Raw genomic sequence first — 13,405 nt, 5'->3', positions numbered from 1 at the left:
AGTTTCTTCTGTTTTCTACTCCATCCCAGAAGGTTCACCAAGATGCTCCGGCTTTTACTCGGCACCAGGACTTTCTGATGACATCACCTGGCATCAGTGAGCAGCCATCAGATGTTTATTTGGTCCCTTAAAAAGCAGAGTTTAGACTATGATCTCTCCTACTGAGGGCATTTGGAACTTGCTTTGGAAAACCTGGTCTCTCCATCTCGTAACACCCATTTCCATTGGGCAAAGCCTCCTGCTGTCCATTCAACTCAATTAAAATAAGAATTTACAGTTACTTTTTCTTGTGCACTTATTATACAAGCCAGGTATGGGGCTGAGAGCTTTATGTTATCTCATTTAATCTCTACAACAACCCTACTAGGTAGGTTCTAGAATTACCCCATTCTACAGATGTGGAAAAAGAGGCTCAGGGAGGGTAAATGCTCAAGATCAAACATATAATGTGCCGCAGATTCCAGACCCTGTGCTCTTTATCTCAATACTGTGCTGACTTGTTTAAGAAAAGAAGCCATCTGGATCCATGCAAGGTGAAGAGAACTAGTGAAAAGGAAAAACAGTCTATGTCACTCTCTCTCTCTTTCTCCCCTTTCTGTCTCTCCCTCTCTCTCATATACACACACACATACATGACAATAAAGAATTTTGAGTTGACTAAGTTTACTGTCATACAGTCTTGGTGAAACTACTGGAGAAGAGGCATGTCCTTCTCTAATGCAACATGGAGCTGTATTTACTCCTAATTTGGGATGCAATGTCTCTGTAGGATGATACACTTTAAAATGCATTTTTATTATCAAACCCAGACCTTTACAAAATCCATAAAAGAAATTCTAATAGTCAAGGAGTAAAATGTGTGAACACCTTAGAGGCAGGATTCATTCCTCTCCTCCATCAAAGAGATATGGAAAGGGGATGAAGCATTTTGCCATGAACAAAGAGCAGAGTTTTAGAACCTGCAGCTTCAAGAAGGCTGCATGATATTGTACCACATATAAGTAAATTTGCTCCCAATTCTGTACACATATCTTGGAAAGAATCCCCATATCCCCTAAGTGTGAGCTTGAGCCCTATGTTTTCAAATAAGAAAACCTTTAGTCGGAAACTGGTATGAGCAAGTGGTGTCTTTGTGTATGAGCACTTCCTGTTTTCATTCCATGATCAAATACATTCTTTGCAATACAACTAGGGGAGCTCTTGAAGGTGGCAAGTGGAGGTGCCTGAGAGCCTAATTGAGCACACTAAGAGCTTCTTGGCATGGAGGGGTTTTTCATGGTCATGAATAAACAGTCAGCCTAGGTCTTATTTCTTGCTGTTTCTTTCTTTTAACTATATTTGAAGTCAAACAAAAACAGTTGTAATGGCGGTCTACTTTTATGATATCATAATCTCCATGTGTTAGTGAAAAGAATACACTTCCCTAGGATTTCCCTATTTTTTTTTTAACCATTGGATACTTTCCAGAAAAAGCACATATATTCCCAACAGATTCTTTCTTCAATCTTCACTAGATTTCTTAGCCTAAGCAGTCAGGCAGAGCTATCAACCAATACAAGAGGTAATAAGATATACAACATTTTCACTGATTGAATTTCTAAAATATATACATATATTTATTTCCTTAAAATTATTGTGATTTTTTTAAAAGAGAATTATTTTAAGGGATACTTTGGAATCCAGGAGTTAAAAATGAGAAAGTAACTATTTAGCCCCAGATTAAGCAAATTCAAAGTGTTTAATTCTGAGTATGGAAACACCACAATTCATAAAATTGCTGGGTTTTTTTAAATGTCACAATGGATTCAGTTTAAATAGTTTCCTCAATATAATCAATTAGCTGCAAATCTATTACCTCCTCCCCTAAAGTTGGTGGTGCATAGGAATTTGAGAGGTTATTTTAACTGTTACAGTTGTAGTGGAACTTGTTCTTCCAAGAAAACTGAAGGTTAATGATTTTTGTCATATTGAGACTAAAACTTAACAATTGCTACAGCTGGCCTTTGTTGAGGTGGGGTTCTTTTTTTCTCTGGGCCTTTTGAGGTATTCAGAATAGGTGACAATAGCTTGCAGTTGAGAACATATGTAGAGAGACCCCTGTGGCTTATTGGAGAAAGTTGCTCCATGCTGGTTGGGTGTTTGGAAAAAAAAAAATACAACCAGAGTTCTTTTATGTTCTGCTAGTTAATGAATGCATGAATGTCAAAATGGGCCAATGGCCCATTCAGGGGGCAAAGCCTTAGCAGCCCCCTTCTTTAAGAACACATCCTGAGATGCAAAATACATTTGCTTAACAAATTAAAATAATGAGATAATTCAATTAGCTTCTTTTTTAAAAAAGAAAGAAAAAAGGGTACATCGGGGATTATTGTAATACAAGAACAGGTCATACTGCACAAAAGGGAACAAACCAGTTTGAAATAATGTTAAAGAGACTAATAATGAAGGAATGCACAGTGAATCATGCACTTGTAAAGAAATTTACATGAGATAATAATTTAGACTACGTCTATTTTCAGTGAGTCGGAGCCAACATTTCACTTTGAAAGTTGAAATTAATTAAGTGACAGAAAAAATATACTGGGGCATCTCTATTTCCAAGAATTTCCTCATGCCTGTTAGTGCATGTAAGAAAAGAAGTCTAAATTAACATGTTGCTAGTTAGGGGTCTCTATTCTTGGTTTCTGGGCGCAGAATTACAGCAGAGTAAACCTTTCAGATCCACCAGCTCATTAAAGATGCTAAAGTAAAAGTTTTACAGGACCATCCTCATCAAAGTTACTGAACCTCTTCTCTGCCGTCGTGGTGACATCTGGATGAAGAGGGAAGGGATTTTCAAATGGAAAGCTGAGATTTTCCTTAAGATACAAGGGAGGTGTAGGAAAGGCAGGGGAGGGGAGCAGAAAGATTGGGAGACAAAGCCAGTGGGAGAAAGAAATGAAAGGGGCATGTTGGGAAAGAAGGCCTTGGGGAGGAGACAAAAATAAAGCACTTTCTGAAAAGTAAAAAGGAAAGGGGAAGGGAGGAAAGGATGGCAGCAAGGCTGAGGCGGAGCAGTGCCATGACTAAATATCCCTGAGTGTGGAACCAAAACATATGAGCATGGGAAAGCAGCCTACAGATCCTGCAAAATGGTCCTCTCATTTTACAGACGAGGAAACAGGAGGTCCAGGGAACTTAATGAACTTAACCTAGGTTTCAGCCAGTACAGGTAACAATTAAACCTCTGAAATGCAGGTTTCCTGGCTCCCCAACTCAGTCTATCTGTGTCCTCTCACCCTACTCCAAGGACAGGCATTAATTTAAAATTTTAGTTGGACAGAGAATTCTGCTAAAATCCTTGTGAACATTTAACTAGATGGGTGGGTGTAATTTTTTACAGTTCATCTGCGCACAGCAGAGCTCAGCCAGTGTCCAGTAATCACTGGTCGCCACAGTTCTTAGCCAATGGCCACAGTGCATGGTGAGCATGGTCCTGGACGGGGAGTGGAGAGAAGGCATTGGCAGGACAAAGCAGAAAGTCCATGAAGGGCTTTAGGCACTTCCATGTGACACTCAACTCAGAACATTGGCCATAAAGAGAAGAGTTGGCTTGAAGAGAGGAGTGCAAAAAAAGTTTTCTCTATTTTGAAAGATTGGGGGCAAGGTGGGAAGCTTTAAGACCAAGTAAAGAAAACAGCACTTCACTTCTATCTACACACCCCCTCCCCATCCTCCAAGCGTCTGAGTTTACCAGTGGCAGAGATTATGAGATTCACATGCAATTGTTAAAGACAATGATGATTTTAGCAAAGTCATCTCATAACGTGGTAGGAAAAGCAGAGTTGGGAATTAGGAGAATCTGGGTGCCGGTCTCAGCTTGACCTTGAGCTAATCACTTCCCTTCCTGGGTCTCAGTTTCCTCATTTGTAAACAGAGCAGCCGAACTGTCTAAGGTTCTGCTGTTCTGTGATGTTGGTCTTGATTACTGAAAGGCTGAAAACAACACATGCAGATACTTGTTTGGACAGCAACTGTTAAGGTCTTCCCCATTCCCCACCCCAATCGAAAGGGCCAAACATGCAGGAAGACAAGAGCGGGAAACCAAACAGGTGAGCTTGTGGGGAGAGAGCAGCTTGCCAGCCATCCCAGCCAGCCTGCCTTTCTTAGTTGCTACTCTAACCAAACAAACCTCCAGTTAAAAATGAGAAACCCCTCCCCTCACACTCACTCGACTTCCAAATTAAAAACATTTTACAGGTTAGTAAATCTCCAGCTGAGGTGATGTAGCAAAGAACAGCTGTGAAGTAATTTTGATAATGATGAGAATAATAACCACATGGCAAGGTTCAGGGCTTTGCTGTTGCAGCTTCAGTGCTCCTGAATAGATAAAAGTGATTAAATACTCCTGATTATCCCTGACCAATATGTAATGGATTTACAGCCCTTTCAATTAGTCAGTATTTGCTTAGGACTCATTATTTTGTCTTTGGTTAAGTAATCAGCCCAGAGACCGCATGTTCTGTCTAATTCCTCTGAGCCGAGTCGGTGCAGGGCCCTGACCTTTGAAATGGCCATAGCTGCAAGGCAAGAATAACCACTACCACACAGCATCATGGGTTCTTCCAGCTAATCCTGACACCACAGGCCTGATCGATACACCTTAGTTTGCTACTAATGTCCTTACATCAAAATGGCTGATTTAGGATTGTGAATCTATCACTTTTCCTTCCCCGCAACCGCTCCACCCCTTGCCCTTTTAGCTCTGCTAGAAGAGCAGATCAGCAGCCACCACCATAAATAAAAGTAGAACCTTGTCTTGGGCCCATGACACTGTAACTAATATCATTCAGCATGGCAACACACAAGTTGAATAATCAAAGAAGACGTTCTGCTTTCAAGGCACTACTCTATTTTTAAGTATTAGCCTAAACAGAACAGCTTGAAAACATTATTATAGCCAGAAACATCCCCCAAAATTTTTACCATTTTCCCCAATTTTCCATATGAACAGTAAAATATGAGGGCCTAGTCCCTCTGTAAAAATATACTGTAATTTTTTCATGGGTCTTAGAGTCAACAGTATATTCAGACACATAAAACCGATTGCAGACAGGAAGATAAAGATAAACTGTTGCTTAAAAAATGTTGCACATAGTTAATCCCTTCCCACACATGAATAGGGCTAGCTTTTAAGATAATGGTCTTCAGCAGCTAAAAAACAATCTTTAATTTCCACCTTACAAACAAAGGCCTTATAGGAACTATAACCCCTCTGCACTTGTCATATAAATACATGACATATTTGCAAGCTGCTTTGGTGATTAGAGTTGCACCTGATACTGTGAGCTTGGACATACATGTTGGCAAAGTGCTCTTTTTGCCTCCTAGAGGGGTTGGCTTTTGTTAATAGTGTAATCAGCAATGTTTATGGATTCATGAGCTCCTTATAGTCACCTCCCTTAGTTGCAGCTGCATTATCGAAGTTGCTCTCATATCTTTTGGCACAAAAAATAAATTTACTTATGTGTACTGATTAGAGTACTAGACCACTTTGAATAAGGTCCATCCCCGACCTATTAAAAAAATGCTACTAGAGGGTGCTCTTTGGATGGTGATAGTTGATAATACCTTAACTGCTCTGTTAGTCACCAGATTTTAGAAAAGATTAAAATAGGCAGCTTATTTAAAAAAAAAAAAAATGTATGAGCCCCTACAACTTGCTAGGAGAAAGCAAAACAATGGAAAAAATTTTATTTTCTCTTTCATCTTGACTTACTGTGAGATGCTGGAAGAGCCACGCTCTCATGATATTTGTTGCTACTTTGGGGAAAATGCCTCTTTTCTTCTGGCGTTTTTTGTCTTTGTCCGGATCATCATCGTCACCTGTACCAGGTGAAGCTACACTGTTGTCTAAACCATCCCCTAGTAGAAAGAAATGAAAATACATTAAGAGAAAACTTAGAAAGGATGCCAACAACAACGTGCAGCTAATGATGAGCTCAGCTAAGCTTGTTGAAACAAATCCATTAAGCGGGTATATTCTCTTTCATTAAAGTATAATTGGAGACACAAATATGTAAAAGACAAAATTAAACCAGGCCTCTTCAAATGTTAATTTTGTGTGTCTCACACTCGCCCATATCATTAATTCAATTATAATTGTGTGCTTGACATAGTGCAGTAGCTCTTTGTCAATTATGGAAGCCAATGTGGGAAAACCGCCATCAGAAAACCCATTCGGTGAAAATGCATCCCCATGCCCGTAGTGAACACATACTGTAGGGTAATCAAGTTAAATGTTCTGTAGTCTATATATTCTAGGCTGCCTTCATAGGTGACAGTAACTGTGTCACTGTTCATTGCACATAACACACTGCCTGCTCAGCTCCTCCTAGAACTGTCACCTCCTAAACACACACATTCACACACTCATCATATGACCCTGCACTAGGCATTTGCATGACAGAAAAACTTTCAGCTCTCTGCACCACTGATCATTATCATGAAAAAAAAAAAAAAGATACACATCAAGGTAGGGTGCTCACTTAATCAGAAGTTTCTATCAACATTTTTCTCTTCTGTGCTTTTCTCCGGCATTAATTGTGCATTAGCAAAAATCATTTACTTTTAACAGTCATAGTTATTTTTTCTTGCCCTCCGGCAAAAATGCCTTGAAAGCCTGCCTGGAGGGCATCTAAATTATGTATCTGAAAAACTCTTCTGGCAAGGCATTGCAGGACCCCTACTTTCTTAAAATTCATACGAGCACGTCTTCCTGTTTTTGGGAAGGCATCAATCAAGAGCAGCAATATATGCCATATTCCTACATTAATATTTGAACTAATAACTTTAAAAAAAGGAAAGAAACAAGATCCGACTTGTGGCATAATCAAATGCAAAATAAATGAAGAATACTGGGACAGCACCGGGGCTTTATAGATGGCTGTGTTTTCCTTGCACATCATTAGCCTGGAGCCACACGAAAGAGGAAAACAGAGAAGTGGAGAGTTTATGCTCCCTGCTGGTGTTTAAGAAGCCGGGGTCCTGGAAGGACATCTGGGAATTGCGCTGAGATGGGGGTTTTTGTAATTTAAGAATAGACATTCATTAGCAGTAAATGCTATAAATCCCATGCTAAGTAAAAACCTTGTCCAAGAAAGCTTAAAACAATAAACTCTGTGCTCAATGTAGCCCGAGCTAGACGCTCTGTAGCTTCCCGAGGAATGCTATAGATCCACCGGCCCATTTCCAGACGGCTCCCTCCTCTCGGAGAGCGAATGCTAGGAATACATCCTGCCCAATGGGCCACTCACCCGCTAACTTCTGGGTCTGCTCTGTGGGCCTCCCTGTACCTGTTCTTTCCCTTTCTCGCCAGAAAAAAAAAAAAAAATCATACACAAAAAACCCTCAACCTTCTTTGACCAGAGAAGCAGAAAAGCCACAGCAAAGAGCTGGCAGATTAATTTTATTGACATTTCCATTTTCACGGCAATGCGATACCCTCCATCACATGGAAGAGATGACCCTCACTATTTACAGACTGACAGGCCACTTCATTACAACCACCCTGCCCCAAGGCAAAGCAGCTCCCTTCCATCTGCCCAAACACTAGAGCATGACCCCGAAGTTGCTGTTCTCTTTTTCTTTGCCTTCTGTTATGATTTAAAAAGAAAAAAAAAAAAAAAAAAAGCAAGTCAGAGGGACACCAAATAGTCAAAGAACTAATCAGAGTACAGGGAAACAAAAGGTATTTGATTTTTTTGAATATTGGATATATGGAGTCTAGTCTTCAACCATCTACCCTTCCTGCACAGTCATATACACCAGGGGGTTGCTTGCACAAGGAGACACATGCACACACACGCTCAAGCTTGCGCGGGCACACGCACACACTCTTTCCACCCTGCCAAGGAACTGCTGCAAGGCAAATTCTCACCCACACTAATGGCTTCTGACTGCTCCTTGGCAACCCTATCATTTTAACCTGGGTGGATGTGCTCTCCAAAATGCAGACGCTGGAGCGATCTCATCAGCCGTTCATGTGACACAGATGGAGAGTGGCTATTAGGAGCCAGGCAGTGGGCCTTGGGGATCTGAGGTGCTGTTCTGTAGCCGGAGGTGATTTTGAAAAGCAGTACCCGGAGATGAGGAAAAAAAACCCTCACTGCAAGTGCAAGTTTGAAGTCAGTCAGTCTGTCTGTCTACTTACCATGGATAAAGATATCTTGTCTCAACGTAAAATCTAAGTGAGCTATCTGAATGTATATTTCATATAATGTATATATGGAATATCCCTCCCTTCAATGTCTTCCAAATATAAAAACACACTCTGTAAACAATGCCTGTGTGTATATATTTCTTCCTAAGCACATATGGTTTCTGTGTATATGTTTAAGCTGAAATTGTCAGGATTTTGTTAAAATCTCATTTAGCTTTTTTTGATAGATTTTTGAATATCTTTATTTTAAAAGGTTAATGGCTTAATTGAAGGAAGTTTGACAACAAAAAAAGCATTTGCCTTTTTAACCCAATCAATGATCTTAAAAAAGAAAGGCAGCGTTTCTACAGTGCATTTTCTTTTGCTTAAAAGCAAACAGTGCTGCAAATACCTTCAAATTCTACGATTCACTATATTTAGCTCAAGAAAAAAACAACATAGCTAGACTGTGCATTCTTTGATGACTGACAAACTAAGAGAAGATAGGTGCAGTGCATGACTTTTAATATACAGCAGTCCATTTATCTAAATGTTGCAAATATTTGAATTTAAATCCAGTGTAGTAAATACTTATAAAGAAAAATGTCTATTTTTATATTAATAACTAGATATTAGAAACTAGATCTCTGTATTAATATTAATGTTTATACCTTCACAGAACGGGGAATTTTCCTCTCCCAAATACAACAATAAATACCATCGTTTTTCCTCCAAGGGACTTGTGAGCCAACTTCAGAGCAGAGGACAGGCAAGAGTATAAAGAATATTTTAAAAAGGCAACTGTGTGTTCTTCAACCTAAAATAAAATTTCACAGATGATGCTAGAGTTAGTAACTCAAAGTAGATATTGTTTTCTTGTTTTAAGGCTGTGAGTGTGTAAGATAGCTGGCAATCCTTAACACATGTGCCAAAAGAGTATATGTGCTGAAAAGAACACAGGTACCAGCACAGACTCATGTGTACAAGAGGTATATGAAATAATATTGTATGTCCCAGCATCTGAAGTTATGACTCAAAATTGTGAAATCCTGGAGGGCAGGAACTATTTCTTTTTATCTGGAGTATATGACCCAGAGCAGATACCCAGTGATTGTTAAGTGAGCAAATGACTGAACTAATCAATGAGCTTTCCCAAGGTACAGGGAAAGATAGGTGGGGCCCTCCTCTCTTTTTGACACTACTCATATTGTGGTAATTGAGTTCATTATAGCACCTAAAGGATGAGGGTGGGTTGCCTGTGTGCAAATAGTAGTTTCTGAACATGTCGGGGAACAGCCCATTAGGGGCTTTTTGAAGGCCTTTCTACCAGCATTACCACCTCTGATGATGGAAAACTAAATAAATACCGGGCATGATCCCTTTAAAAGGTTGCTAATCCCTCGATTAAGGGTACTGCCTAAGTTTTGGCCAAAGACACTCAAAATAGCTGTGTGTTACTGGAACATATTGTTTGTGATCATGGAAAGGAATACGGAATGATTGTGGACAGATAACATTGAAGCAGAAGAGATCATGAGGGGAGATTGTTCAAAAACATAGGTCCCCAGGCCCTTATCCTGGCCTTTTGAATCAAAATATCCTAGGGCATTGGCCAGGAATTTGTATTTTTAACAAGTTCCTTGGGTGTGCTTATGCAATCAGCCCAACACTGGTTCTTGAACCAGCTTTTGGAAGTCACTGAACTACCTGACCTTCTAACTTGGAACAAGAAACAACCTCAGGAACAGGTACGTAGTTAAAATTCTTTTTTACTCCCATGAATGGAGTTAGCAGTCACAGAGGGCAACTAAAGTATGACTTGGGCCATACACACTCCAGAAAAGTCATGGGTTCTCTAGCACATGTACCAGCCCACATAATGTAACCCCATCCTAGTCTTCTGATGCTGAGGATTTAAACAGGAAGAAAGAAGCTGTAGAACATCGAAATTCTCAAAATGCAAACTGGCAGCTAGGAAACTGTGAGAAATGCAAATTCTAGGGCCCACCCAGACCTACTGAATCTAAAACTCTGGTAGTGGGGCCCAATAATCTGTATGTTAAGCCCTCTGGAGAGTTCTGATGCCTGGCGCAGTTTGAGAACCATTGCTGTACAGCCTAGAAAACATCCCTTTGGTCCGCTATCCCTGGTTGTTGTAGCCTCCCTGAGCCTAATCGGTGGGTCCTCCTCCCGTTTGAAGACTCCAAAGTATTTTGAGAGCACCTCTAGCTGGATTTATACCCATGCTCTAGAGGAAGTTGCACATGCTTTCCACAGCTGAGCAGACCAAGGGCATTGCTCTCATAAGTAACCCCCGTACACACCTACCTATCAGAGCAATGCTGGGAGAGAGCCTCGTTGCAGGAAGCTAAATCCTAGATACTGTTGTTATCCAGGGGTAGATGTAACCCATATCCACAGCTGTGTACCCAGTGAATCAAGGAAGGACCCATTGATGATTTTGAAGCAGAAATTCCTATCCATAAAATTCTTGGTCACAAATATGACACAGGAATAAGAATACCACTTCTTTTCATTGGCATATTGTCTTATTCCATTTAGCCAAAAATCTGTTTATATTTTAGACACCAATTGCTAGGTTTGGAATAAAGAAGTGATAAAAATAGTAATGGATGTGCTATGATGAGTCCAATGCCATAGGATGAGGCCTTTTTTTTTTGCCCTGTCAAAAACATACTATAACAACCAAGAGGGGTTTAGTCCATCTCCTTCTATCCATCCTCCCTAAAACAGACATCGACCAGTGAGGAAACTGAGGCCAGGAGGTTAAATCCTTCTCTAGGATGCCACAACTATATGTGGTCAAGGTTAGACTGGAGTCCAGGAGTGGCAGCTTCAAGTGCAATGTGACTATCACTGGTTTTCTCACATCAGTATTGTAAATTATCTATTAATTGAACCCTGTTACAAAGCAAGGCTTGATCCTATGGGTAAAAGTCTAAGGGCAGAGGAGAGATCAGTTCCGGTGCCAAGGGGCTTGGACTGAGCTAGAGCAGGTCCAGGTTGGCCTTGAACTGAATTGTGCAAACTTTTCTCTAAAAAGTCAGCCAGGGCATGCAGGGATTTTAGACATATTCAAGCGTCTTGAAGACCCAGGATTTTTATAACAGGTTTGTTGTGGTCCACGTGGACACCCTGATAAGAACAGCATCAGACCAACCTCCAGAGCCCAGAGAGAACCTACCATCCATGTAGCCAAGATCTCATGGGCTTCCCTACCATCACTGCACAGCACAATTAAACACTTCGTGGAACTGTGATTAAAATGATGTATTCCCCTTCCTTAAAGATACAATAATGTTTCTATGGTACTTGGCATACTGTCAAATAACAAACATCTAAAACTGACCTCTCAGTCTTGTATCTTCAGAAAAATAACTAGAAGAGATGAATATGCATATTGGCTAATAGTATTTTTACCTCTACTGGGTAGTTGGTGATGCTTTATTTAATCCTTGCTTCTCCTATTTTAGATCACATTTAATAAAGACCTTCATATCAAATATATGTTAAGTTAGTAAAAGAATGATGTCTCTTCTGGAAGAATATATCCTTTCCTTTCTCCTCTTTGATAAAAGGAAATTCACTATATTCATCATCATTTCCTGCAGAGTAAATTCACTAAAATCACACACACACACACACACATCTTCCAAACAACCTCTTTCCAGGCATTAGGTATATTTATGAATACATGGATAGTTGTATATATATATGATTTTAAATCTGTATTAAATCAAATTACAGTGTATTTTGCAAGGAGGTTAGGAAAATGGTAGCTTCTTTAAAATATTCACCAATCTGTATACATTTGTCCAAATATATTCGAGGATAAACTGAATATCTTTACCTGTGGCCATATGTAAATATACACACACACATAGATTTATACAGTTCATAAAATGTTTTAATTTATTGTTTAAACAGAGTAGTCCCTTTTCTACACCAGTTCTTATTTCTGGAATATCTCCTCCTCTTCTTTATCAACACTGTTGTCACTTTCATTATCATCATTACCACAATTAATTTTCACTGGGCACTTGCAATGTTCCTTATTTAATTCTCATAACAAATAAATGAAATAATATTCATCATTTAATATTTTTTAAGTTTATTTTTAAATATTTAATCATGTAATATTATCAACTCCATTTGACAGATAAGAAAACTGAGACTTGGAGAAATTAGGTAACTTGTCAGAGTTCATACAGTTAGTAATTGGCCGAGTGTCATTTGTACCCCAAACCCATTCTCACAAATTCTATCCTCTACCACACACCACTGGGAGGAAAAAGATATGTATAGGGTAAGATGTGTCTCTAGATTTCTAGTAAGTGAAGTTAGATTCTGGATTAGCCCTCACTGCTCAAGAAACAAATCCAAAGACTGTGAACTTTTCCCCAAAAAGTCAGCTGGTGCCTACAGGGGCTTTAAATATATTCAGTACAGCAAATGCTCCTGTTTAGTCACATTTATGCCCCAAAGAGATATTGGGTGACAGCACATTTAAAAATAAATACGAACCAAGAAGCAAGCAGATGTATATTTTTATACAGACAGGCATATGAATTATCTATAGTTATTACTGTTTCCTATGGATCTAAAGTTCAGATTAAATCTGATTTTGAAACGAAGGAGACTGTTGAATTTTAAAGACTTTTCTGAACCAAGGGATTTCTCATGATTCCATGCATTTAGTCCCATCCCCTTGGCCTGGAATGTCCGTTTGCCTCAGTTTTTGCTCAGCCCATCCCATTCTTCTTTGTCAGGCAAACTCCTATTCCATCCTCAAAACCCAGTGAAAAACAAACCTCCTTTATAAAACTTTTCCCAGTTCACATTAACAGAATTAAGGCATGATTCTTCTCCTCTTTCCGTAGTTTGTTCTAACCTCTGTTTTACTTTTCCATTTTGCAGTTTATCTGCTAAAAATTTATATTTACTTTAAAAAATATTTTTACATTACTTTTGTAAATTTATATTTACTTCTCTGTTTTGCAGTTTTTCTTTTTACTAATTTGTCCCACTCAACTGTGAGCTTTATAAGGCAGGGGCTATGTCTTATTCATTTCTGAACCACAGGCCCTGACACAGAGTAAACACTCAAATGTTAGTGGAATGGATAGATGGTAGGGAGAGCCTCTAGACATATTTTTAAGACTCTGTGAGAATGCAGCTTGCTTTGAAGAAAGTGCCCTAGAAGGA

The 13,405-nt window shown here is 39.4% G+C and overlaps 1 protein-coding gene across 9 annotated transcripts in view; it reads right to left on the bottom strand.

The window, feature by feature from the left end:
- MEIS2 (Meis homeobox 2) overlaps window positions 1-13,405 on the bottom strand; it is a 203,705-nt gene that overhangs the window by 135,578 nt on the left and 54,722 nt on the right. For all 9 annotated transcript variants that reach the window (XM_037834345.1, XM_037834347.1, XM_037834349.1 and 6 more), the window contains one exon: window positions 5,759-5,904. In XM_037834345.1, coding sequence (XP_037690273.1) covers window positions 5,759-5,904 — 146 coding nt within the window. The remainder of the gene's footprint in view (window positions 1-5,758; window positions 5,905-13,405) is intronic.

Source organism: Choloepus didactylus, chromosome 4, assembly GCF_015220235.1.
Source record: "Choloepus didactylus isolate mChoDid1 chromosome 4, mChoDid1.pri, whole genome shotgun sequence".
Classification (NCBI taxonomy): domain Eukaryota; kingdom Metazoa; phylum Chordata; class Mammalia; order Pilosa; family Megalonychidae; genus Choloepus; species Choloepus didactylus.
This window is presented reverse-complemented; position numbering and strand designations above follow the sequence as displayed.